The 25,105-nt window shown below is 38.9% G+C and overlaps 1 protein-coding gene across 1 annotated transcript; it reads right to left on the bottom strand.

Annotated features, from left to right (window-relative positions):
* Nucleotides 1-2,009: 2,009 nt before the first annotated feature.
* TBCCD1 (TBCC domain containing 1) lies at nt 2,010-25,105 on the bottom strand. The gene is made up of 8 exons (XM_049775721.1): nt 25,071-25,105; nt 21,293-21,673; nt 19,376-19,525; nt 15,259-15,625; nt 11,100-11,286; nt 10,422-10,919; nt 3,877-4,027; nt 2,010-2,128 (listed from the first exon to the last, which is right to left on the bottom strand). The coding sequence occupies exons 2-7, from the start codon at nt 21,629-21,631 to the stop codon at nt 3,898-3,900; spliced, it is 1,671 nt and encodes a 556-aa protein (XP_049631678.1). The 5' UTR covers nt 21,632-21,673; nt 25,071-25,105; the 3' UTR covers nt 2,010-2,128; nt 3,877-3,897.

Raw genomic sequence — 25,105 nt, 5'->3', positions numbered from 1 at the left:
CAGGATGAAATCAGGCCAAAAAATGCAGCACAGCAAAGAAGACAGGCAGATAGGGGTGCTGGTATCTGAGTTCCCAGAAATCCTTTAGAACTTTAATCCTAGTCTGAAATGGGTAATCCCCTCAGATGGTTGGGGCTTCCCAACCTCTTACTGACAAAGGTGAAAGAGCTTGAAGCCTCCAAAATCTTCACTGTGGTCTCCAGGGTCATCCAGAAAATTGAGATTCACCTCTGAAGCAGGCAGGATCACTGGCAGCTACGCTGATGAAATCCAGTCTCAGGCAGCTGAAAACAGCATGACCCAAGATGGCTTCTGCACCCTTCTGACTCCTGGCAGAAACCAGCAGGAATCAGTGTGTGTATGTCCCGACCCACCTCTGAAGCAGGCAGGATCGCCGGCAGGAACACAGATGAAATTCAGTCTCAGGCAGCTCTGAAGCAGGCAGGATCACTGGCAGGAATGCTGATGAAATCCAGTCTCTGGCAGCTGGAAATCGCGTGGTCCAAGATGGCTTCTGCGCCCTTCTGACTCTCGGCAGAAATCAGCAGGAATCAGTGTGTGTACCAGCAGGAATCAGTGTGTGTACCTCCTGACCCACCTCTGAAGCAGGCAGGATCACTGGCAGCTATGCTGATGAAATCCAGTCTCAGCCAGCTGAAAACAGCATGACCCAAGATGGCTTCGCCTGGAGCAATTTCTGAGCAAAGAGCCAGGAGTGCCGCCAGGTGTGACCCCCCCAAAAAAATAAACCAAAAGAAATAAAAGATCAAATCCCTTTATGGTGGAGGAAAGTGTTCAACTGGATAATGCTAAAAGTAAAGTGTTATGTGTAAAACTGTAACAGTAACAGAACTGTACACCATAATATAGAAATGTATTTTTTTAAAAAAGCAGCAATTAAGGAGGCATCACTTGTTAAAGGTCTGATATTGAAACATGCATGCCTGAAACCTTATCATAAATAACTCTGAAATTTCACAGTGACTAAATTAAACACAATAATAAGATCAAGTCCTTTTAAGGCAGTGGTCCTCAAACTATGGCCTGCGGACCACATATTGTATTTGTATCTGTTTTGTTTCTTCATTGCAAAATAAGATATATGCAGTGTGCATAAGAGTTCATTCATAAGTTTTGTTTTTACTATGTCAGACCCTCCAATGGTCTGAGGGACAGTAAACTGGCCTCTTGTTTAAAAAGTTTGAGGACCCCTGTTTTAAGGTATTGTTTTTTTTTCCAGTTTATTTACTTATTGGTTTCGGGGCCACATCCAATGATGCTCAGGGGTTACTCCTGGCTCTGTGCTCAGAAATCGCTCCTAGCAAGCTCGGGGGACCATATGGGATGTTAGGAATCGAACTGGGTCCATCCGGGTCAGCCACATGCAAGGCAAATGCCTTACCTTTGTGCTATCTCTCCGACCCCCTTTTAAGGTTTTGTTACTAATTATGTGGCAACAAAGCATATGAGACAATATTTATCAGCAATCAGAATAATTTTATTAATTTGGTAACTTTCTCTTTATCTCAAAGAGCACAACTTTCTTCAGTCAAACATAAACTTTATTTTTCTATAACATTATAAAATTTTGCTATAACACAAATGTTAAGAAAAGCTTTATCTTTTTATCAAAGGAGAAAATTCCTGTTTATTAGAAATATAAAGCAAATAATAAAAACCTTACAAAATTTCATTGTTTTTAGAGTTTACTAAAACATCTTTGCATAAAACTATTTCTGCTATATTTATATACCAACACAACAAATTATCCTTCCAATTATTTTTTAAAAACATAGCAATATCCTTTTATACAGTTATAAACAACAGAATTCTTATTTAAATTCTAGAAAGTCTAAAACCCTTTAATCATATAATTGTGACTTTTTCTTTCAAATTAGAATGAGCTCAATACTAACTTGTATATAGTAAAGTGCCTTCATTCACTTTTTCTATTTAGCCTTGCAAAGATGAATCTTCTGTTAAAGGGACTAAATAAGTATGGAATAGAAATTCAGGGAAGGTATTAAACAGGATAAAGATCCAATAAGGTCTTTTAAGCAGCACAAGCACCTTCCCCATTTAGTTTCGATACACACCATCTGCCAAGCATCCTTACAATTCCAGGATTCTGAAAGATAAGAAAAGAAAAACATCAATACCTAAATTTTCTATTATCTTCATGGAAATAAGAAAAACTGCATTTATTGATAGTTTAGAATAGTAAGTTACATAAAATTTAGAGTTAATTATATTCCTTTTTCTGAGGATCACGTTAGTTTATAATAGAAGAAATTCATAGGTAGATATATAATATGGCAGGGGATTAGTCTAAATTAAAACTTTACCTTTCTACTGCTCCATTTCCTTTGTATATTTTTAATTTCAGCATTTATTAACAAAATATTTTCAAATGCAAAATAAAATGTCATACATGACTTTTAAGATGTAAATAATTAAGATTATACAAACAAAATGTTTTTATAGCTTTGTAAAGCAGTTCTCCAAAAAAAATTTGACATAAATTTGTATGTTCTAGAGAAATAAAAACGTATGCTAAGGTAGAAACTTATACACATAAGTAGAGAGGACATATTTCAGTATAGTTAAAAAGTAAAATCAACTTGGGACCGGAGAGATAGTACAGCGGCATTTGCCTTGCAAGCAGCCAATTCAGGACCAAAGGTGGTTGGTTCGAATCCTGGTGTCCCATATGGTCCCCCGTGCCTGCCAGGAGCTATTTCTGAGCAGACAGCCAGGAGTAACCCCTAAGCACTGCCGGGTGTGGCCCAAAAACCAAAAACCAAAAAAAAAAAAAAAAAAAATAATAATAATAATAATAATAATAATAAAAAGTAAAATCAACTCAAATGTCCACCAGTAATAAACATAAAGTGTGGCATACTCATACAGTATAAGAAATATTACTAGTCATAAAAGGAACAATGTAAATGACTTGCTTACTGGATAAACTTTGAGAACATGATGCTAAAGAAAGATGCCAGACATGACTGCAATTCCATTTCAGTTAAATGCTCAACTGAGAAGTGAAAATATATATTCAGAAGGTAAGGCATTTGTCTAGTATGCAGTCACTTTCACTCTGACCCTAGCCCAATCCCTGGTACCACATATGCTCTGACTACTGCGCCAGGTGTGGCCCCAAACCAAAATTTTTTCTTTTTAAATTTAAAATAATTTTGTGGAGCTTGAATAATATACATTGGGTAAGACTCTTCCTTCCTTTCATGCAGCCAACACAGGTTCAATTCCTACATCCCATAAGGTTCCAAGCACTGCTCAGGAGTGATTCCTGAGCACAAAGGATTAACCCCTGAAAATACCTGGTGTGGCTCCAAAACAAACACAACAAAATATTCAAATAAATAAAATAGTAGATATGTGGTTATACTGGACTGTGAAATAAAAAATACTGGAGGTTGGCAAAATGAGAATGAGGAAGCCAAGATTGCAGAAAAGGAGCCTAGTAAACTATCCTGGCAAATGAAATGATCAAAACAACAATAGTAATCAATCTGTAAGAATCCTCACAGGTGGGGCTGGAGCACTTGCTCAAGGGGTAAGGTGTCTGCCTTGCCCACACTAGCCTAGGATGGACCGCTGCTCAATCCCCCAGAGTCCAATATGGTCCTCCAAGCCAGGAGTGATATCTGAGCTCATAGCCAGGAGTAACCCCTGAGCATCACCAGGTGTGGCCCCAAAACAAATAAACAAAAAAAGAATTCTAAGAGGTTTGTATAAGCGGCTGCAAAAGGGTAGGGAAATTTGGTAGTGGTCAGTAACATACTAATTTGTTTAGTTTCCAAGATTTTTCCCCAAGTAATTTATTTTTCAGTTATCTACATTATAAAGGCCTACCAGTGTTCTGATGCAGACATCTTATCCCACTGCTTGTTTTGGATCTGCTGCAAGGTGCACAAGGCTGTCCAGCTGCTGGCAATGTCCTGTATTAACCAGCCACTCATAAAACTTGTTCTCTACAAGTACTTGAAACTGCTTCCTCTGCTCCCTATGAATGCAATTGAGAGGACAAAAAGGTGGTGAAACATGACTCCTCATTGATTTTATACCAAGTGATCATAAAACACTTTAACGGGATAAATTATTTTGAATTATTACTTGTCCTATAAAATTGCTGCGCTGTTTGTCTGTACACACAAAAGACACAGTATGCTTCTTCTAAAGCCTTATCAGTAATAACATACTGTGTTCTACTATGATTACTTAATAAACATGTATTTGCTGAAGGTCAGTAATACTGACTAATGCTTTGACTAGTGTAAGAGGAGTTAGGGTTAAGTGGGGCCTGAGTGATAGACAGTGCCTTGCACTGGCCAACCCAGGTTTGATCTCCAGTATCATATGATTCCCTGCACCTGCCAGGAGTGATTCCTGAGTGGAGAGCCAGGGAAATCCATCCATCCATCCATCCATCCATCCATCCCTCCCTCCCTCCCTCCCTCCCTCCTCCTCCCTCCCTCCCTTTCCTTTCCTTCCTTCCTTCCTTCCTTCCTTCCTTCCTTCCTTCCTTCCTTCCTTCCTTCCCTTCCTTCCTCCTCCCTCCCCCTCCCTCCCTCCTTCCTTCCTTCCTCCCTCCCTCCCTCCCTCCTCCTTCCTTCCTTCCTTCCTCCCTCCCTCCTTCCTTCCTTCTTCCTTCCTTCCTTCCTTCCCTTTCTTTCTTCCCTTTCTTTCTTCCTTTCTTCCTTCCTTCCTTCCTTTTTCTTCTTTCTTTCTTTCTTTCTTTCTTTCTTTCTTTCTTTCTTTTTCTTCTTCTTTCTTTCTTTCTTTCTTCTTTTCTTCTTTCTTCTTCTCTTTCTTTCTTCTTTCTTTCTTTCTTTCTTCTCTTCTTTCTTCTTTCTTTCTTTCTTCTTTCTTTCTTTCTTTCTTTCTTTTTTCTTTCTTCTCTTCTTTCTTTCTTTTTCTTTTCTTTCTTTCTTTTCTTTCTTCTTTCTTTCTTTTTTCTTTCTTTCTTTCTTCTTTCTTTTCTTTCTTTCTTTCTTTCTTTCTCTCTTCTTTCTTTCTCTCTTCTCTCTCTCTCTCTCTGTCTCTCTCTTCCTTCCTTTCTTCCTTTCTTCTTCTTTCTTTCTTTCTTTCTTTCTCTTTCTTCTCTTTCTTTCTTCTTTCTTTTTCTTTCTTTCTTTCTTTCTTTCTTTCTTTCTTTCTTTCTTTCTTTCTTCTTTCTTTCTTTCTTTCTCTTCTCTCTCTCTCTCTCTTTCTCTTTCTCTTTCTTTCTTTTCTTCTTCTTTCTTTCTTTCTTTCTTTCTTTCTTCTCTCTTTCTCTCTCTCGCTCTCTCTCTCTTTGTTACCATTTTGTTTTCTCCCTTCAAAATAAGATATATGCAGTGTGCATAGGAATTTGTACATAATTTTTGTTTTTAGTATAATCCGTCCCTCCAACGGTCTGAAGGACAGTGAACTGGTCCCCTGTTTAAAAATTTTGAGGACCCCTGCTCTAGAGGGATAAGTATTTATATTTTAAGGGATAAGAACTGCATGACAGTAGAAGGTACAGCTCACAGTGTTAGAGGTATAGTCTATATGCCTAGGGGATTATATATTCTATTAGATAAGATGGGTATTACAAAAAATTATCACACATATGAACTTTAGTAGTCATTAAGAACCTTGGAGAAAAATATAGCAAAGTAAAAACTGAAGAGTATTGGAAATACTATTATAAAAAATGAACACAGAATAATGTCATTTTTATAATAATAGTCAAGTATACTAAAGTAATAGATTAAGCATAAGAAATATAGAGAACATCCCAGGAGGAGGAAACAAAAAGATGCAAAGGCTCTAAATGAGAGTATCTGTAACTGTTTAAGATAAGAAAGAGAAGATGCTCCTGACCTTTTTTCAGAATTTAGCTTTGCACTATTGGCTAGCTCTAGGTTTAACTATTATCTGGTCCAATCTCTTGTTCTAGACAAGAAAGTACCAAACTTTTTTGGCTTACTGCCTACTTTTCTCATTTGATAAATGAGAAAACAAATGAGAAATGAGAAACAAATGAGAAAACAAAACCAGCTCCCCTGCAGGACTCCCTCCAATGGCCTGAACCAGGTGCAGAATATGATTGGAAGTCTGGTCTTCCGCTGCAGTGATTACTAACAATATGCTTTAATGCCTTGATTTTAACAAGTATAAAATAACCCTTCAGCTTCTTTGTCCAGTGAGGGCCTTGGAAACAAAGGGTGGACACCCTAATTTTAAACCTTGCTGTCAATCATACTGGATACCATATACAGTGCCCATTATGTCAATGTCTTGATAAAATACTTTAATTTACCTGCTTCCTTTTGTTTATGTCTTGTTAGGACCCAAAGCATATGATCATTCAGACCACTGGAACAGTCAATGGCACACCACAGACTTACACTACAGGTCCCATTCATCCAACACATTTTGGTAAATCACTACTTCCTTTTTCTCTCTCTCTCATTTTTCTCTTTTTCTCTCTTCTTCCCCACTTCTTTTCCCCCCTGTCCTTTGTTCTTCATCAATTCAATCCATTAAAAAAAAAAGTTCCCGCTGTCAGTTGCTCCTTAGGAAAGGTATCTCTATACTTAAGATGCAGCACAATACTACATAGGGTAACCACATCCTACAGTCCTCACCATCACATTGCTTAGTACACTAGATGCGAAAACTGTGCTTATCCTAAAAAGCTCCAGCCACTATATAATCCTGAAACCTTTATTTAGCAAAGACCACTCCCGTCAGTGATGAAGAGCCTCAAAAGTGGAAAACCCTCCAATACCGACTGGCCTGATCCTCTTTAACTTATTTTTACCGTATTTACTTATTCTTTTTTTCTCTTCTCTCTTATCTTTTGTTTTCCCTTCCTTTCTCTCCTAAGCCATATCTTAACCAATTTTTTTTTTTTATCTTTTCTTAACTCAATCATATCTTCAGAGCTCAGACCAGCGTGAAGGCCTGGGTCAGGCCTTCAATAACAACCTAAGAATAGAACACTAATGTCTGTCTTTATAGGGGCATGAGTTTGTAGAAGTAGACTCCTCTCTGATTGCCAAACCTAAATTGTAAACAAGCCATGCCTAAATTGTATATAGCCCCTCTTATATATTACTCATCTCCCCCCTTCAGAAATCCTTTTAGCCTCTCATCCCCCAATCCTGATCCATTATCCTTCCTTATTTAACCCTCTTTAACCTCGGTTATTAACCCAGTAGGTACCGAGATCAACCTCCTGCTCCAATAAACCAGGCTCCCAAACCGAAGGACACCCTTCCAGCCCCACATCACATGTCACAGCAAGAAATTACAACCAACACACCTGCTGATTCATGCTTTATGGCCCTTCTCACCCTCATAATCGTGCATACTACGGATTCAGCCCCTGAAGGACCCCAGTCCAAGGACACTTCCCTCATGGATACAAATTCACAAACCTAACAAGACAGGATGTGTGATGAAAAACTGCTCTGGATTCCACCCCCACAAGACTCAATGGGAAAGCCTATATTTCCTTTATGTTTTTAATTCCTCTATAATAGTACCTCCTGGTCTGCTTATTCCCAAAAGTAAGTTAGCCTCATAAAGAGCATTTTTTCTTTTTTGTTTTTGGGCCACATCCGTTTGATGCTCAGGGATTACTCCTGGCTAAGCGCTCAGAAATTGCCCCTGGCTTGTGGGGACCATATGGGAAGCTGGGGGATCGAACTGCGGTCCTTCCTTGGCTAGCACTTGCAAGGCAGACACCTTACCTCTAGCGCCACCTCACCGGCCCCAGCATTTTTTCTTTAAAGCCTTTTTTTAAATGTATTTTTATTTATTGCTTCTATTATACATATTTTTTTTCTTTTTATGGAAAGACTTTTTTTCTTTCTTTTTCTTTCTTTTTCCTCTTTCTCCAACTTATCTGTTTTGATTCTGCTTGGTATGAAAACCTACAAGGAAAGTCTTGCCGGGGATAAAAGCTTGGGTCAAAACCAGGGCACAGAGATTGTGCAGACTATCATTCTTACCTCCAAATCCACCAGCAATATAATATATCACCATGCCCTTTTGCATAGGCACTCTTAATAAAGGGAAATGTTATGCACAGAAACAAGCTCTTATCTACAAGGGATAAGAACCCATACTTTTTATAATACAGGGACGTCTCCCACCCTGAACATATGTCATGTGGACCCAACTTAAGACTGCATGTGATTGGACAGCGACTATCCAACCCAAAACCCCAGATCCCAGATATGGAACCGACACAGATCCCAGCAACCGCACCATGAACCAAACTCCTCCCAGGGAAACTTGAAATACTGTCCCAGCACCAACATGCATCAATTTTAACATGACATCCTGACATGAGAAAACTGCAACAATTTGAGGTATGAGAGGGCTGCCCTATCTCATCACCTAACTGTATGATGCAGTCAAGAGACATATCATCCTTTGCCCTAAACAAAAACCAAAATCGCTATCAACAGAAGACTGATTGACAAACATGGACTGGACAAAACCTACCAAGGGATCAGTGAAAAAGTTTCTAGCCTAGACCTCTCGGCCTAGGATTCGCACAAAAGCCAAGATCTCTAACCCCAGAGGTCTGACTTTGACAACTGCAACTGAGCAGAACTTCTGGAACAATGCTGAAAAGACTACATCCTAGGCTCTGTCCTAAGATTTGAGCAAAAACCAAGATCACTAATTACAAAAGACTGAATGCAACAACAGCTTGAAACAGAACTCCTAGACCGTAAAAAAAAAAAAAAACAAAAAAACAAACAAACAAAAAAAAACAACTCTCCTAGCCTTCGCCCTATGGCCTATGCAAAGAACAAGGTCTCCAGCTACAGAGGCAGGATGTCATCACTCACATCTGAGTGGAAAGTTTCCTGTCACCATAAAAATACCTTGTGGTGTATAAATGAGTATGGACCCTGTAGTTGTTCCCATGGCAGTATGCTTCAGGGGCAGAGAAATCCTTTATCTCCTAAGGCTAAGCCAAGGGAATTCCCGTACCCTGTATCTCCTAGGCCAATAGAATTCCCATTCTAATTTCCCCAATGTTTAATGTGAGGAGGAGGGGGGGAAGAAGGGGAAGAGGGTGGGAAGGGGAAGAGGAGGAGTAGAAGAAGAAGAAACAACTGTTTTTTAAGAAGTTGCTGGTCTGATTTTTTTTTTGCTTCTTGTTTTTGCTTTGTTTTGTTTTGTTATCTTTTTCTTCTTTTTTCCCCTTCTTCAAAATGGACATTTATAACACCCAGTTTTTCTTTTTCTTTGGCTTTTTCTTCTTTTCTTTTCTTTTTTCTTTTCTTCTTCCATATCTTTTCTTATATCTCCAATAGAACAACATTACTGGAATCACTTTAATCAGCCTCATAATTTAAGGGGGAAAAATGGATGGTACCAAGACCAGACAGTCATATGTTCATTTGGTGGCAATAGAAACTGATCAGACATGAATACCAAATCCAAGGTCAACGACAACAGAATCAATACCTCAATACCCAAACCACAACAAGCTGTACAGGGGGAACAGTTGCACTAGCAATACGGGGGTAAAGGAGGGAGATGTGGGATGCATGCTGGATACAGGGGTGTAGCGCGGACAACACTGGTGGTGGGAATGCCCCTCATTCATTGTCACTATGTGCCTCAAATATTACTGTGAAAGAATTGTAATCCACTTTGACCACATTAAAAAAAAAAACAAACAGCCAGTAACCCCAGAAAAATCTACCTTCTTTAAGCAAACAAACAGAAAGTGCTCAATCTGCCAACTAAACCAAAGTTTCGTAAAAGAAACTTAAAAGGGGCCCGGAGAGATAGCACAGCAGCGTTTGCCTTGCAAGTAGCCGATCCAGAACCAAAGGTGGTTGGTTCAAACCCCGGTGTCCTATATGGTCCCCTGTGCCTGCCAGGAGCTATTTCTGAGCAGACAGCCAGGAGTAACCCCTAAACAATGCCGATTTGTGGCCCAAAAACCAAAAACCAAAACAAAACAAAACAAAAGAAACTTAAAAGCCTAACATTTAAATATCCACTCTCTCATTTCCCAAACAAAAGTTTTAGCACAAGGCACACTATAGTTTGCAATACTTCAGCACAATTAAGTATAATTCACTTTCCCAGGCAATCGTTTTGAGACTGAAGCAATAGTACAGTGGATAGGTACTTGCCTTATACCTCTAGCACTGCCAGGAATAATTCTTAAGTGCAGAGGCATTATCAGGTGTGATACCCCCACATCTAAAAAAATCCCCAAAACAATGGGCTGGAGTGACAATACAGCATGTAAGGCATTTGCACTGCATGCAGTTGACCCAAGTTCGATCCCCAATATCCCATATGGTCCCCTGAATCTGCTAGGAATTACCTCTGAGCGCTGCTGGTGTGACCCAAAAAAACAAAAATAAAAAAAAGAAAGCACTCACTTTGTCAGACGAGCCTCCTTCACAGTTTTCTGCCAGATCTGTATCTTCTGTTCTCTTTGACCCAGTGCTTTCTGGTATGCAGATGGAAGACCCCCAGGTATCTCTGTTGTGTCCCCTTCCATTTGAAAGGGAATAATAAACACACAGAATTCACAGGGTGGTAAAAGGCGGAAGACACTTGTGTCTCTGTTCTCTTTGCATACAAGCATTGGATTATCCCAATAGTTCGGCACTGTAGCTAAGCCAGTGCTGGCCATATGATCCTCCAGCATTGGGTAATGCGTATGAAAGGGGGCAAAAGTTACTGTCTGGTTCCCGGAGAGAATAAGCGGGCGGGTAGGTGTCAGAAGATGAAAGATGCAGCTTGTTGTAGAAGAGATGGATAAACGATGGCAAACAGCAATGACTTTGACATTGTCACAGCTGTGGAGGTGAAGTGCTGTCTGTACAGGGCCCAGGACAAAGGTGCTATTTCTGCACTTCTCAATTGTCACAGAGCTAAAAGGTGGAAGAAGAAAAAAGATGAATTTCCTCTATATCAGAGTTAAGACACAAAACAATTTCATTATAATATTACTAATATTTTATTACAAGGCTACTTCCTGATGGCAAAAGAAAGATCAATTATAGTCAAAAGAGAATGTCACAAAGTCAGAACTGGATGAAGATGGTGCTTACCGTAAGGGAGAGAGCAGATAGATAAAAGATTCATTGCAGCGGTGAATCTTCACGTGTGCACCCATCAGAGTATCTGAACTCTTGGCTAATGTCTGCTTGTAAACTTGACTCATCACCACCATGCGGTGCATCCGAGGGGCGGCATGAGTATTACAAGCAATCTTAGCTCTGTTGGTCGCCCCTTCAACTATTGAAAGATAAATGAATGGGACAGTTTCAATTCAAAACAATTGTGAGATTATAAGTACCCTCGTGTATACATATTTAAATCTATATAGATATAGGCTACAAAAATATAATACATGGATATTGGGTAATGTTTCCTTTATCATTCTTTCTACTTTTCTTTTTTTTTTAAAGTAGTTTTATTCTCATTGCAATATATTAATATAAATCACCTTATTTAATTTAAAGACCATATGTCACATAGTTAATCATAATGCATATGTTTCCAGATAAGTAGGACTAAAATTATTACAAAGAAATGAAAAGAAAAAAGTAGAGGAGAAAAGAGATGAAAGATAAGATTACAGCAACAAGGGAATTTATGAATATTACTGTACCTTGCAATAAAGTCACTAAGTAAAGATACAGTCACATTTTTTATAGGCTGCTCTTTTATTTAGATTTGTATGTTTTTCTCTTTGCTTAGGCAGCACTCAGGAAGATCTTATAAGGTGTCCCTTTTTTTTTTGGTTTTTGGGCCACACCCGATGATGCTCAGGGGTTACTCTTGGCTATGTGCTCAGAAATCGCTCCTGGCTTGGGGGACTATATGGGATACCAATGGATTGAGCCGTGGTCCGTCCTAAATTAGCATGTGCAAGGCAAATGCCCTACCACTGCACCACTGATCAGGCCCCTTATAATGTGTCATTTTTATCACATTAGAAGACAGACACATTTTATTAACCTGACTTATTTTTGTTAACATAAATGTTAATTGATCGACTAAGGTAGTGGTAATTTTTTAAATCAGGCTTTTTCTTTACTACAAAGTTACTGCAGAGTTAGTTTTCATAGCGCACTTTGGGATACTTTTCTTTATATTTGCCACAGTCCAGAACTTTTGTTAAAAGTCAACTTTAAATCTTCAATCTATTCATATTGCCCATAGATTAAAAGTTTGTTTTGTTTTTACTTCTGTTCTTCAAATTAAATAAAGTTCACTAAGGTCTTATGACTAAAAAATGGCAGGCCTGGCTCACTTCATATATCTTCATTTACATGCCTTAATTGACATCCTTACCTCTAAAATATCTCAAATTATTATAATACTTAATCAATTACTATACCATTTCCATCTGGGTTCATGTACTTATTCCCAAGATCAGTACAAATAGCATATCTCCCTGTTATTCATGATACTTTCCTGCACACTGATACAAAGTCTTCGTAAACTGTTCTGCTAACACAGTCCTGCAATTATGTAATTTGCTTCTCAGACTGTATCTAGCTTTGACATTGCCAAAGACATAAACCCCACAATCTTGTAAAGATATTTAGCCAAATGGCAGTATATACCTATTCTTCTTTTTAAAGCAATATATAAATAATATTCATCTATAAAAAAAGATGAATTATTGCTTTTTGCTTCAATGTGGTTGGAACTGAACGGTTCCAATTTTACTAAATAATTTACTAAATAAAATAAGTCAAAGGAAGAAAGACAAAAAATACCCACTTATAGTTAATAGCCAAGCAAGGAAATAGACAATATTCAATGAAAATTCAAGCTCTGACAAAGAACTTATAGAAGAGGGATTAGAAAGGAAGAATTTTATGGACTATGGTAGAGAGTTACCAATGTCTGGTGATGGGTGTGGTATGACAACACAAAATTGCCCACTTATTCTTTTTTCTTTTCTTTTTTTTTTTTTGCCACATCTGGCAGTGCTCAGGGGTTGCTCCTGGCTCTACATTCAGAAATTACTCCTGATGGCATTCAAGGAACTATATGGGATGATGGGATGCCAGGGATGGAAGCCTGGTTGGCCATGTGCAAGGCAAACACCCTACATTTGCCCTTTTATAAACTAATTTTATCTCAATAAAGATAACACAACAATTATGTCAGTCCTTCATTAAAATATGTGAATGTAGAAAATTTAAATTCTAGTAGTAAAAAATCAATTATTTGAGATCCTGGGAACCAGAGGAATAGTACAGCCATTAAGGTGCTAGCCTTGCATGTGGCTGATCCAAACTTGATCTCTGGCATCCCATATGGTCCTCAGCCCTCCAGGAGTGATCCTTCAGCACAGAGCCAGGAGTAAGCTCTGAGCACAGATAGGCATGGCCCCCAAACAAACAAAATCATTTGTGGTTTTACTATCTTCCACAGTCAACACTTTAGTATAATACTAAAAGGTTAACTACATTCTCTTTTTCTTACTAGAAGGCCCTAATTTAACAATGTTTTAAACTTTACTTGAACCTATAAATTATTTCTTTTATCAACATTAAGAATTGTTACAAGGCTGGAGATATAGCATGGAGGTAAGGTGTTTGCCTTTCATGCAGAAGGTCAGTGGTTCGAAATCCAGCATCCCATATGGTCCCCGGTGCCTGCCAGGGGCGATTTCTGAGCACAGAGCCAGGAGTAACCCCTAAGTGCTGCTGGGTGTGACCCAAACCCCCCTCCCCCCCCAAAAAAAAGAATTGTTACAGAGCCAGAGCAATAATACAACAGGAAAGGTACTTGCCTTGCATGCAGTTGAACTGGGTTTGATCCCCAGCATCCTATATGATCACCTGAACCTGCAGGGGTAATTCCTGAGTACAAGGTGAGGAGTAACCCCTGAGCATCGCTAGGTGTATCTTCTCCATAATTATGGGAACCTCACAAATGAAAGACTTTCTGACCTCATATTTAATCAATAGCTTGGTAGCAAGGGCAGGAGCAATAGTACAGAGAGAGAGCATTTGCCTTGCACATGACCATGTGGGTTCCATCCCCAGTATCCCATATGGTCTCCCAAATCTGCCAGAGTAATTTCTGAGCTCTCAGAGTCAGGAATAATCCTTGAGCTCCACAGGTATAGTAGGATCACAATCTCTTTGCTTCAAGATTCTGCTGAAGATATTGATCAACCATTTTAATTTTCAGTATTATAAAAATATAACACAAAATTAATTTGGGTGGTTTTCTTGGGGGGGTGTCAGGGAACTCAAGAATTTTCTCTGGCTCTGAGCTCAGAAATCGCTCCTGGCAGGCTCGCGGGACCATATGGGATGCTGGGAATCAAAATGGGGTATGTCCTGAGTTGGCCGCCTGTAAGGCAAATGCCCTACCACTGTGCTATCGCTCTAGCCCCAAAATGGATTATCTACACAGAAGTCATATCTTCTTCTTAATGATCATTTAGAGCACAGAAGATTTCTTTGTGCTTGAAACTAAAAGGTTTTATCAATATATTCTAGTGCTTTGGGTTTGGTTTTCTCCCCATTAATTTGCCATCTAGTCCAATACACTTGGCTTATAAAGTTATAAGGTATCTGTACCTATCCCTACCCTTTTAGCATCTATTACTGAATTATCAGAACTAGATACTGATACAACCAAGGTCAGATTCTCTCTAAATTTCAATTCCAATCTAGAAATCTCTAATCTGCTGATCTATGTGTAGTTAAAAAAGGACCTCATCTTCAATCAAGTGTCTAAGGTTGTAATTATGGAATGACCAAATTCTGCTATGCTGAGTAGAAAATACTCAAGTAGATAAGCATATAAAAGTGAGAAAGTCAGAAAAGAGGGCCACGGAGATGGCTTAAAAAGTGAAGTGGTTGCTTTGTGGGAAGCCTCGGTAGCATCTCAGCTCTGTATAATTCCTAGAGTACAACCAGGCAGTGCCTATCACTGCCCCCCAAAGTTAGAAATGAGAAAAGTTATGGAAAGAGAAGATTCACTAGAGCTGAAATGTCTGTTAACTTCAAAATAACCTAGATTAATAAATCAATATCTGAGCTGTTACTGCCTTAAGATAGAAAAGAAAAAGCTATATATAAAAGAGAGAAGATACTGGTTTTAATTTTCTTATTATAGGAGCAATAATTTTAGGTGTTCTACATAAGATATTTGACTATTAATATATCAGAAAACACTAGGTTCCTAACTTGTCATTCAATGTAGTATTATTTAAAATATATTTAAAAATACCTTGGTGAGCCCAAGCCAATTTCTTTCCAGACTTGAGGCAAGCAGATGTACCAAATGGATTATCAGTCAAACAGGCTCTCAGCCAGGCTTCCAGCTTGTAGTAAGAAAAGGTCTTAGAGAACTTTGAGAAACCACTCTCTGCATGCAGTGGTTCCCACAGTGCAAGTTTATGAAGTGGGTAGATCTTCCTGCTTTTCTGCACAGTACCTTCAATAAGAAAGCTAAGTGCCACAATAGCCTCTTGAGAGACCAGACTGTTAGGGGTTGAATGAAATGATGCAGTGAGTTGTTCTGGATCTATAAGCAGCTCAAGAAGATCTGACAGATGATCAGAGACAAAAGCTTGGTGACTGTAATCATTCCAGTTCTAAAAAATATCAAAAGAAAGTATTCTTAACAGAATAGATTCTGTAAGACCTGAAACAAACATTTTAATTTTTTGCACTTATACTTTGCCTCATTCCCAAAGAAATATTGGAGGTGAAAATATAAACCTTGTGAAATTTTTGTGTATATGATAGGTATAAACAGACTCTCCAACTCATATAATTCAAAAACAATTCATAGTGGGCCAAAGTACAGTTTGTATATATGTTTGGGTTTTGGACCACACCTGGTGACGCTCAGGGATTACTCCTGGCTATGTGCTCAGAAATCACGCCTGGCTCAGTGGACTTGATGGAATGCCGGGGATGGAATCCAGGTCCGTACTGGTTCAGCTGCTTGCAAGGCAAATGCCCTACTGCTGTGCTAGCACTCCGGCCCCAAATGTTATATATTTAATGCTTTAAGCTAATCACAACCTTAAAATAGATCCCATTACTACACTCACTTTACAACTGAGGAAATACACATATAAAAAGGTAAGGAACTCGCTAAAGGTAACAAAGCTACTGAACACCTTTAAAAGTTTAAAAAAAAAAATCTCATTTATTCTTATGAAGCAAGTGTTTGGCAAATATTCCTAGATTCTGCTAATTTGATATAATAAGTTTAATTCTTCTTTGTGTTATCAGCCAGGTTAAGTGACTAATTAAGTAAATTAAATAGTTCTGTCCTCAAGAAACTCAGTTTATATAATGGAATAGAAAATAAAACCAGTCTAAACAATAACTATAATACAATACTGACCTGTAGTATAGATTTATAAGTTTTGTGAGCATCAGAAAAACAATGAACACTTGAAAAAAATATCACAGTGGAGTACTGTTTAAATAGATTTTTGATTAATATAGAAAGTGGCAGCTTGGCACAGACCTCAGAAGAAAGGTCATTTTCCATTCACCCCTGAACCAGGGAAGCCATCCACGAAACATCCAGGCTGGTCTATAACATCACCTGGAAGCAATCCTCTACCACAGAAGACCCTACATCGGTCAGACATCGACCTGCTCAAAAGAGACTTCCCTTAACACTGAGAAGACTTAACAACAACAACGACCTGCTTACAGGACAGGGCTCCCTGCATTGCCCTTTGATTGTGAGGTGAAACGAGAGGACGCTCCACATCCTGACTTCAATGTAGGATATGCACATTCCAGGATCTTTAATACAGAAACATGATACCAAAAACAGAGACTGTGTGAAAAATAAAAGTGTGTTGGCACTACAGACAATGTCTTGGATTGGACGATCTAGCTTGCCTGGAGCCTAGAGTTGGTCTTGTGCCAGGAAACTTCAGGGGTCGGGTCTCTTTGTATTTAGGCGAAGGTTATTTCTTTCCATGCCTCTCATATTTTGGTGGGCCTATGCAAACAACAATTGCCACTCTAACACCATTTTTACTGTGCTCCTTTGACTCTAATCCTTAAAAAGAACCCACTTAAAATTTGAGGTTAACTTAAGCTAATATGCATGTATATGGAAATGTAAAAAAATACTATGCCTGTAATGTTTAAGGAGTTATGTAAGTTTTATGGCTTTAGATTGCCTTGTGTGCTGTTAAGAAATATTATAATGTGTTACATTATATGGGGACTTGAGGGACAAAGTAATTGTACATGGATTCTGTCTTATTTATCTTAATGTTCTTTGGCTGAAATTTCAAAGTTAAGATATCAGCTAGGGGACTTCTGAGAATTATGTTATGGGTGATTGTCCTTCCACTGTAACTTTACCGTGTCCTCTTTCTTTGCATCCTTGTTCTCATAATTAAAAATAAAAAAATTTTAAAAAAAATTAAAAAAAAAAAGAAAGTGGCAGCTAAAATATTAACTTTAAATCATGTAAGGTTTATGATTGGGAAATACCTAGACATCAGAACTTTACTTTGCATGCTAAGGTTTTTCAAACTAATTTCTAATTAGCTATATTTTTATATTTATTTTATTTTTGAATAAGTTCTCACTCAGATGTCAAAGAGACTACCAAAGAGAGCTATTAACACTCTCTCTTACTATGCAAAACCCCTTCCTCCACCCCAAACCACAGAGGACCTGAGATAACTACTTGGAGAACACTGTGAAAGTAACAATGAAAACCAGAATTCCTTGATGGAGTTTAGATAGGAGATGCATTTTTTGGAAGTACAGAGCAAGTTGATTATTGCCAACTAAAAGTAAGGTGACAAGCTAGGATCTAATTACAGAAACCAATCCCTCCCATCCCAGAGAGCCATTAGTACTTATATTGGGGGGGGGGGGTTCAAAAAGGAGCAGAAATTTAAAGAGTTACTTCAGATGAAGAATTAAAACTACTTCAAGAAATAAAAACTACTTAGTTATGAGTAGTAAGAAAAAGTCTGGGTGGTTGGTGATAAACTTTGATCTGTAAAGGCAATATAACATAAAGGGAAACTTAAATGTAAGGATGCAAACAAATCTCATACTAATATTTACTAAATTTTCATCACTATTCAGAAATAGACATGGTCTTCCTCTATTAAAGAAAAACAAAGAATGAGAGAAATTAATAAAGTTGTGTGAGATTAAGAGAGGCAGAGCAAGATTTGAATGTAGGCTACTTTAGCTTAAAATCCTAGCTTTCAATGGTGACTCTTCAGCTGCAACTACACGTTGTGAGCAGACAATGAATAACATCTCTAATAGTGCTGAAATCAGACATCTGAAATTAAAGGTAGAAATGGGCATCTTGGGAAGAAGCAAATCTAGAACGGAGTAACTGAAGAGATCTAAAATCTGAGCACAGAAGATATGAGGAGACAAATTTATCAGAGACACACTCCAGAGGAGCAATGACAGATAAAGAGTCAGGGGAGATCTTTTAAAAAAAGTGAGAAGAATCTGAAGCAGAACTAGGAGGAACAATGTCATAGATTAAGCTATAACTAAAAAATATTATGAAAGGTTCAAGTATCAATTTATTTAGACTTAGAACATGCTGAAGAATCTATACATAGCAAATTTTAGTTACTTTCTTTTCCAAAATATTTTTCCCAAACTAGGTTTGCTTTCCTATTATCAGAATAGAGAAAAAAAGACATGCTAACTCTCACAATGGGAGAGTTAAATTTAACATCAAGGTTATTATCACACATCATGCATGTATAATTACTTAAGCGTGCTATGTTTAAATAGATTTAGGCAAATCACTTACGCAGAGGATAGCATTTTTATAAAATGTGCCAGAAGACTCAGCAAAGTTTGCAAAAACTGTATTTTCTCATGTACATTAACTTCGACAAATAAGCAGATTTGATTTCAATAATGTGGAAAAAAATAGGGATACTAAAAATGTATGGTGAATAGTTTGCTCAAAATTATGTAAGGGATTTCTATGGCAGTAAAGGAACAGAAATAACTTCTCCATTTTGACTGAGATCAAATAAATTGGATTTGCTTTGTCATTTGGTGAGAAAAATAAAAATTGAACAAAAGCAACCAAATTGCTCATTTATATAAGCCAGGGGTCCTCAAACTTTTTAAACAGGGGGCCAGTTCACTGTCCCTCAGACCATTTGTTTTTACTATAGTAAAAACAAAACTTATGAACGAATTCTTATGCATATATCTTATTTTGCAATGAAGAAACAAAACAGATACAAATACAATATGTGCCCGCGGGCCATAGTTTGAGGACCACTGATATAAGCAATTCCAATAAATCATCTTGTTTGTATACCATCCCTTATAAAAAAAAAGCCTAAATGTAACAGTACCTTATGACAACTGGACTTTTCAGCGAGGTCAGGAGACTGAGATCTGTTTCTAGGACTAGGCCACTCTTCTATCAAAGAGGTCCTCAGAGAGACCTTGTTTAACTGCTGGATGTATAAGAAAAGCAAAAACTTCAGGGTATCCACAGAAAGCTGTACAGGAAGAAAATAAATGATGAAAACATCTTCTAAAACCACATCTTCAATCACTAGTCAACATCAAGTAGACATCGTAAGATAAATTCAAAACAGAATAGACAACTGTCAAAACTTGCTCTGTCTAGGATATTCAGAAGTAAGAGTTCCTAAACTAACTGGCTTATAGTCACTTACCTCCTCCACAGGCTACCTCTGGCCTTCTAAAACTAAATCTTTTCCCTCTAAATAGATGAAAAGAAAAGATTAAGAACAGACAAAGATTATTTCAAGGTTTAAACACACACACACACACACACACACACACACACACACACACTAATTTGAAAAAGTAAATGGAAGAAAGGGAGGAGAAAATTTAGTCAGAATAAGAGGATGACTTAACCTAAGGCTCAGAGATTAATCATGAAAGTGTCAGGCAGGGGGCGGAGCAGTGGCACAGAGCGATAAGGCGTTTGCCTTGCAAGCGCTAGCCTAGGACAGACCGCGATTCAATCCCCCAGCATCCCATATGGTTCCCCAAGCCAGGAGGGATTTCTCAGTGCATAGCCAGGAGTAATCCCTGGGTCACCGGGTATAGCCCCAAAACAAAACAAAAAAAGCAAAAAACAAAAAACAAAAAAACAAAAAAAAAAAAGAAAGAAAGTATCAGTTATTGATATACTGTATGAAATTACAAGCAAATGCTTATTGTGTAAGCATTTTCAGGGAAGCATTGGGTTTTCATCAAATTCTTTAAAAAGGGCACAAACACAGTTGCCATATTCAAACCAGGTCAGCTCCAAAGACTCAGTCTTTCTCAAATGAGATATAAATTGAGCCGTAAAAGATTACGGCTACAAAGCCCACACAGCACAAAGCTGACCATCTCAGGAGAGGGTGGGCCAAGCCTCACCTTGCAGAAGACACACTTGCTGCCTCTATCATTCAGAATCACCATTACCCTGATGGCCCAGCCTCAACACTGACCCTCAATGATTCCCTGCAGGGACGCCAATCTGACCACACTTCAGGTACACTGGGTATTAGGGGCTGATATCACTCAGGCTTTTTTTGGATGAGTGCAGGCACCCTTCCCCATTTCTCCCTTCTGGGAAATCTGGAAGCTGTAACTATGCACACAAAAGTAGTCACCATGTTCAAACTTGGCCTTCTTCCAGGATGTTCTGCAACTAAGTACATGCTCCTAAAATTCATCGTATCATAGCTTTGAATTTCTGGATGACTTAATTTCTTTGATGCTTTCATCCCTAAAGGAACACTCTCCTCCCCAATTTAACAGACTGGACCTATAACAACAAGAGTTCACTAATCCTTCTACCACTGTATTAATGACTTCCTTGGTGATTTAATAATTTCACAAATGAGCTTGTTACTATGCTTTTTCTTTTTTCCTTCTTTCTATGAGCTTCATGGAGGCATAAATGCTGAGTTAGTCATTTCTAAATCAGCACGTTTGGTGTTCTGACAGAAAAGTGTTAGTAGGTTCAGAAGCATGCATTCACCTCAAATTATTTTTCAAGTTGTTGAAAATATTTCTCTTTCAATTACAGAATTTCTGTAGTATTGCTCTCTTGGGAATAGGTGAATAAGAATTGCTAAGTATGGACTAATTATTAAATACTGCAAATGAACTGCTAAAGCTCAAATAGTGCTCTGGAGTCACAGAATTCAATAAACTGCAACACTATACAGCTTAATACAAAAATAAATAGCCCACTTCCCAAAATAATTACACATATACACATACAGCTAAACCCATACCTGATTTCGCTGCTTTTCAATTTCCTCCTCAGACAAGCAATTGGACACAATCTCAGACCATTCCAGGCGCTCCTGCGGTGTCTTCACTGCAAGACTATCAAATATTTCAAAGTAAAGCCATGCCAGATCCTTAGCCAACTGCAGCTTCCCACATGCAATGTGCCTCCAGGTAGACCAGTACAGGCGCGGGTATGCACCCTCTGAGGCCCGGGTTCGCACATAAGTAGAGATCTTCCTGATATAGTGAAGACTGAACTTGGATGGAGGGGGGATCTGCAAGGCACCCACAATAAAGGGTTCTGCTTTCACCCAAAGGAGAACTCCTCCAGATGGATCCATATTATCTCTACAGACATCTGTATAAAAGACTTCTTGGAATACCTAGGAAGCAAAGTTTCGTTACAAACTGATCTGCAACAAAAGTCCTTTATACATTTTCTTGTTAGATAACTCCTACCATAATTTTTTAATAGGCTGATTTGAAAAGCAGATGTAGGGGCTGGGGAATCTGCTCAGTGGTCAGGGCGTCTGCCACATGCGCTAGCCTAGGATGGGAACGGCCGGCAGTTCGATCCCCGAGTCCCATATGGGCCCCCAAGTCAGGAGCGAATTCTGAGCGCAAGCTAGTTGTGGCCCCTGGGCGTCACCAGGTGTGGGCCAAAAACAAACAAACAAACAAAAACCCTGGATCTAACTCATTCACTAAATGCAGAAATTTTTTGAAGGGGAGAAAGAAAAATAAAAAGAAATGATTCTTTGGCCAGATTTCATTACAATCTATTTAAGCAAAAATAATTGGGGTGAGGGGAAGTTTTCAAGCATCTAGTGATGCTCAGGTAGCACTTTGTGATGGAGAATGAACAAAGGGCAGTTTCATATGAAGGAAAGCACCTTCACCCCTGTATCCTCTTCCTGAGCAAGATGATTTATTGTGAAGAAATAATTATTACTTGAATTATCCAAAGTGGTTGTTTAAAAAGAGTGTGTCAGTAGATAACGTATTAGTTCCATCCTTGCTCAGGATAAAAAAGACAAGAAAGATGGATAAATAAAAGTCATTTCACCAATATATATATATATATATATATAAATATATATATATAAATATATATATATATATATATATATATATATTATTGGGCCCGGAAAGATAGCACAGCGGCGTTTGCCTTGCAAGCAGCCAATCCAGAACCAAAGGTGGTTGGTTCGAATCCCGGTGTCCCATATGGTCCCCTGAATGCCTGCCAGGAGCTATTTCTGAGCAGACAGCCAGGAGTAACCCCTGAGCAAAGCTGGGTGTGGCCCAAAAACCAAAAAAAAAAAAGTCATTTCACATTTCTCAGGAAATATTATTCCTTGAGAGAGAACACTGGTTAAATAAGGGAATACAATTTTATAGTCAAAACACTTGCACTAAATCTGATTGGTTTAAGATTTGGGTGACCTAGATAGAAACATAAGTTCAGTATAAAGTACGTAATAAAGCCAAGAGGAAACTAGAATGCTTATACAAACATAAGCTGCAAAACAAAAGATCAACAGAAATTAAAGCAACTTTTGTTACAGTGAAGTTGCTCCATCAAATTCTACTATTGGTGCAGGTAAGTATTTTTTGTTGTTTCTTTGTTGTTACATGATTTTTGTGAAATATTTATAAAAGACCTAAAAATTGAAGGGAAATTATCTCCAGTCCTCTCAACAAAGAGATACTCATTAGTACTTTATGGTACATCTTGCCCTTTTTCTACACCGAACTTAATATTTTCGGATCCATAAATTGGTAATACCATGCAAACAATTCTGTACTATTTATTTTCAAATCATACTGTTTTATTTTTTGTTTTGTTTTGTTTTGGGGCCACAGCCGGTGACGCTGTGGGGTAACTCCTGGCTATGCACTAAGAAATCGTTCCTGGCTTGGGGGACCATATGGGACGCTGGGTGACCGAACCACGGTCCGTCCTAGGTCAGCCGTGTGCAAGGCAAACGCCATACCACTGCACTACCGTTGCAGCCCCTAAATCATACCATTTTAAAAGTACATATAATCCTAAAATGTAACCATTTATTCCATTTATTGTATTTTCAGACCCCCTCCCCCTAAAAAACCCAAACAATTAGGCAATTTCTGAAGATGGCTGATAATAAACACATGTGTTTTCCACTTTTGTATATGTTAAAATTTTCTATTACAAAAGGTTTTAATGTTTTCACGTATACCATAGTTTCTGCAAGTCTTTTTGTTTCTGGGCCACATCCAGCGAGGTAGTCTTGGCTCTCAGGAATTACTCCCAACAGGCTTGGGGAACCATATGAGATGCTAGGGTTCAAACCTAGGTTGGCTAAGTGTAAGGCAAACACTGTATCAGCCAACCATACTATCTCTCCAGTTCTGCATGTCTTTCTTCTATTTATGTCCTCCCCAGCAAAGATTCAGAGATTCATTGCCAAATAAGGTAACTGACATTTCTGAAACTTCTGACATTGGAAATCATTTCCTTATTTTCCAAAATGAACGTATCAAATTGTACCAACAAAAGGACAAAGTACCTGCCCTTCATGAAGCATTCCTAAATATTAAGTAACAACACTTATAATGTGGCTTCCAGGGCCAGAGATTTGCCCTGCAATCGGACAAACCGGGAAGGACTAGAGTTTGATTTCTGGCATCCCATATGGTCCCCTGAGCCTGCCACGAGTAACCCCTGAGCAGCACTGGGTGTAGCCAAAAAAAAAGTGACTTCCTTGGAGGTAGAAAGATGATGTACATGGATGATGATCTAAATGAGTCCAGCATTTGCCTTAGGTGCCAGGAAAGATCCCTGAAGCACAAAGCCAGGAGCCTTGAGTACCTCCAGGTATGGCCTAAATCCCCACCTCCACCCCACCCCGCCCCACCCCACCGACCAAGAAACCTGTATGTGATGGAAAAGGCTTTGTGGCTATTAAACTCACATTTATTACACACATATTATATATGTGAGTGTATATATTATATTACAATCAACATCTGATTCTAAGAAAATCGTACTTCTTTCGGAATCTGTTCACAAGAATTACCGGCATCAGTACAATGCTGCTGTGCCAAACATTTTCACCCTCTCATTTCTGGGAAACACCTAGAGAAACATGATTTGTCCCATTTTCGGGCAAAAAAAAAAAAAGGAAGTCCTAGTCCTAGTCACACATTTAACCTGTCACAGCGTTGACTGGAATGCAAGTCAGTCTGAATTGGGTTGCATCATTTAAAGAAGCCAGTTTTAAATTCAGAAAAAATGTGAGTGTTTGGGTCCCGAAGGATGGGCAGAATGAATGAATGCCCTGACACCTAAGGGGCAGGTAAAGGAATCAAGAGTGCTGAACACAAATGCGAGGATCAGTATGTCTTGCCTTTGGACTGGCACTGGTTTGGGGCCCTTCTGATCAAAGCTAGAAGAAGCGAACCGATGTGAGGGGGCTCTGAGTGCACCCCTCCAATGGAATAAAGCGAATGCTGGAAGGAACCGAGCTCTCGTCCCCCTAAACCTGAGACCCAAAACCCGATCTCAGAGGAGGGGGCCAGGAAGCGCGGGAATTCGGGATTTCAAAAGGGGCAACTAGGCCGCCTGGGGGTGGGGGGCGGCGTCCGACGCAGCGGAACAGCGAGGCGCCGGCAGACGAGGTACCAGGCGGTCGTGAGGCTCGGGGGTCCCCCCGCCCCGAAGTTTGACGAGGCCCAGGCCGGCCACGAACCAGCCCAGGCTGCGCCCCGGAAGCCGGGCCGGGCGGCGCGTGTTACCTGCCAAGGGAAGCGCCTCGACACACACACACAAC

This window comes from Suncus etruscus, chromosome 6 (genome assembly GCF_024139225.1).
Source record: "Suncus etruscus isolate mSunEtr1 chromosome 6, mSunEtr1.pri.cur, whole genome shotgun sequence".
Classification (NCBI taxonomy): domain Eukaryota; kingdom Metazoa; phylum Chordata; class Mammalia; order Eulipotyphla; family Soricidae; genus Suncus; species Suncus etruscus.
This window is presented reverse-complemented; position numbering and strand designations above follow the sequence as displayed.

What these genes read in the sequence shown, in the direction of transcription:
- TBCCD1 (XM_049775721.1), bottom strand. Translation starts at nt 21,631, where the DNA reads ATGGATCCATCTGGAGGAGTTCTCCTTTGGGTGAAAGCAGAACCCTTT. An exon ending in TTGAAAAGCAGCGAAATCAG is followed by an intron (nt 19,526 to 21,292) that starts GTATGGGTTTAG and finishes CTTCCTGTACAG; the next exon opens with CTTTCTGTGGATACCCTGAA. An exon ending in ATTGGCTTGGGCTCACCAAG is followed by an intron (nt 11,287 to 15,258) that starts GTATTTTTAAAT and finishes ATCTTTCAATAG; the next exon opens with TTGAAGGGGCGACCAACAGA.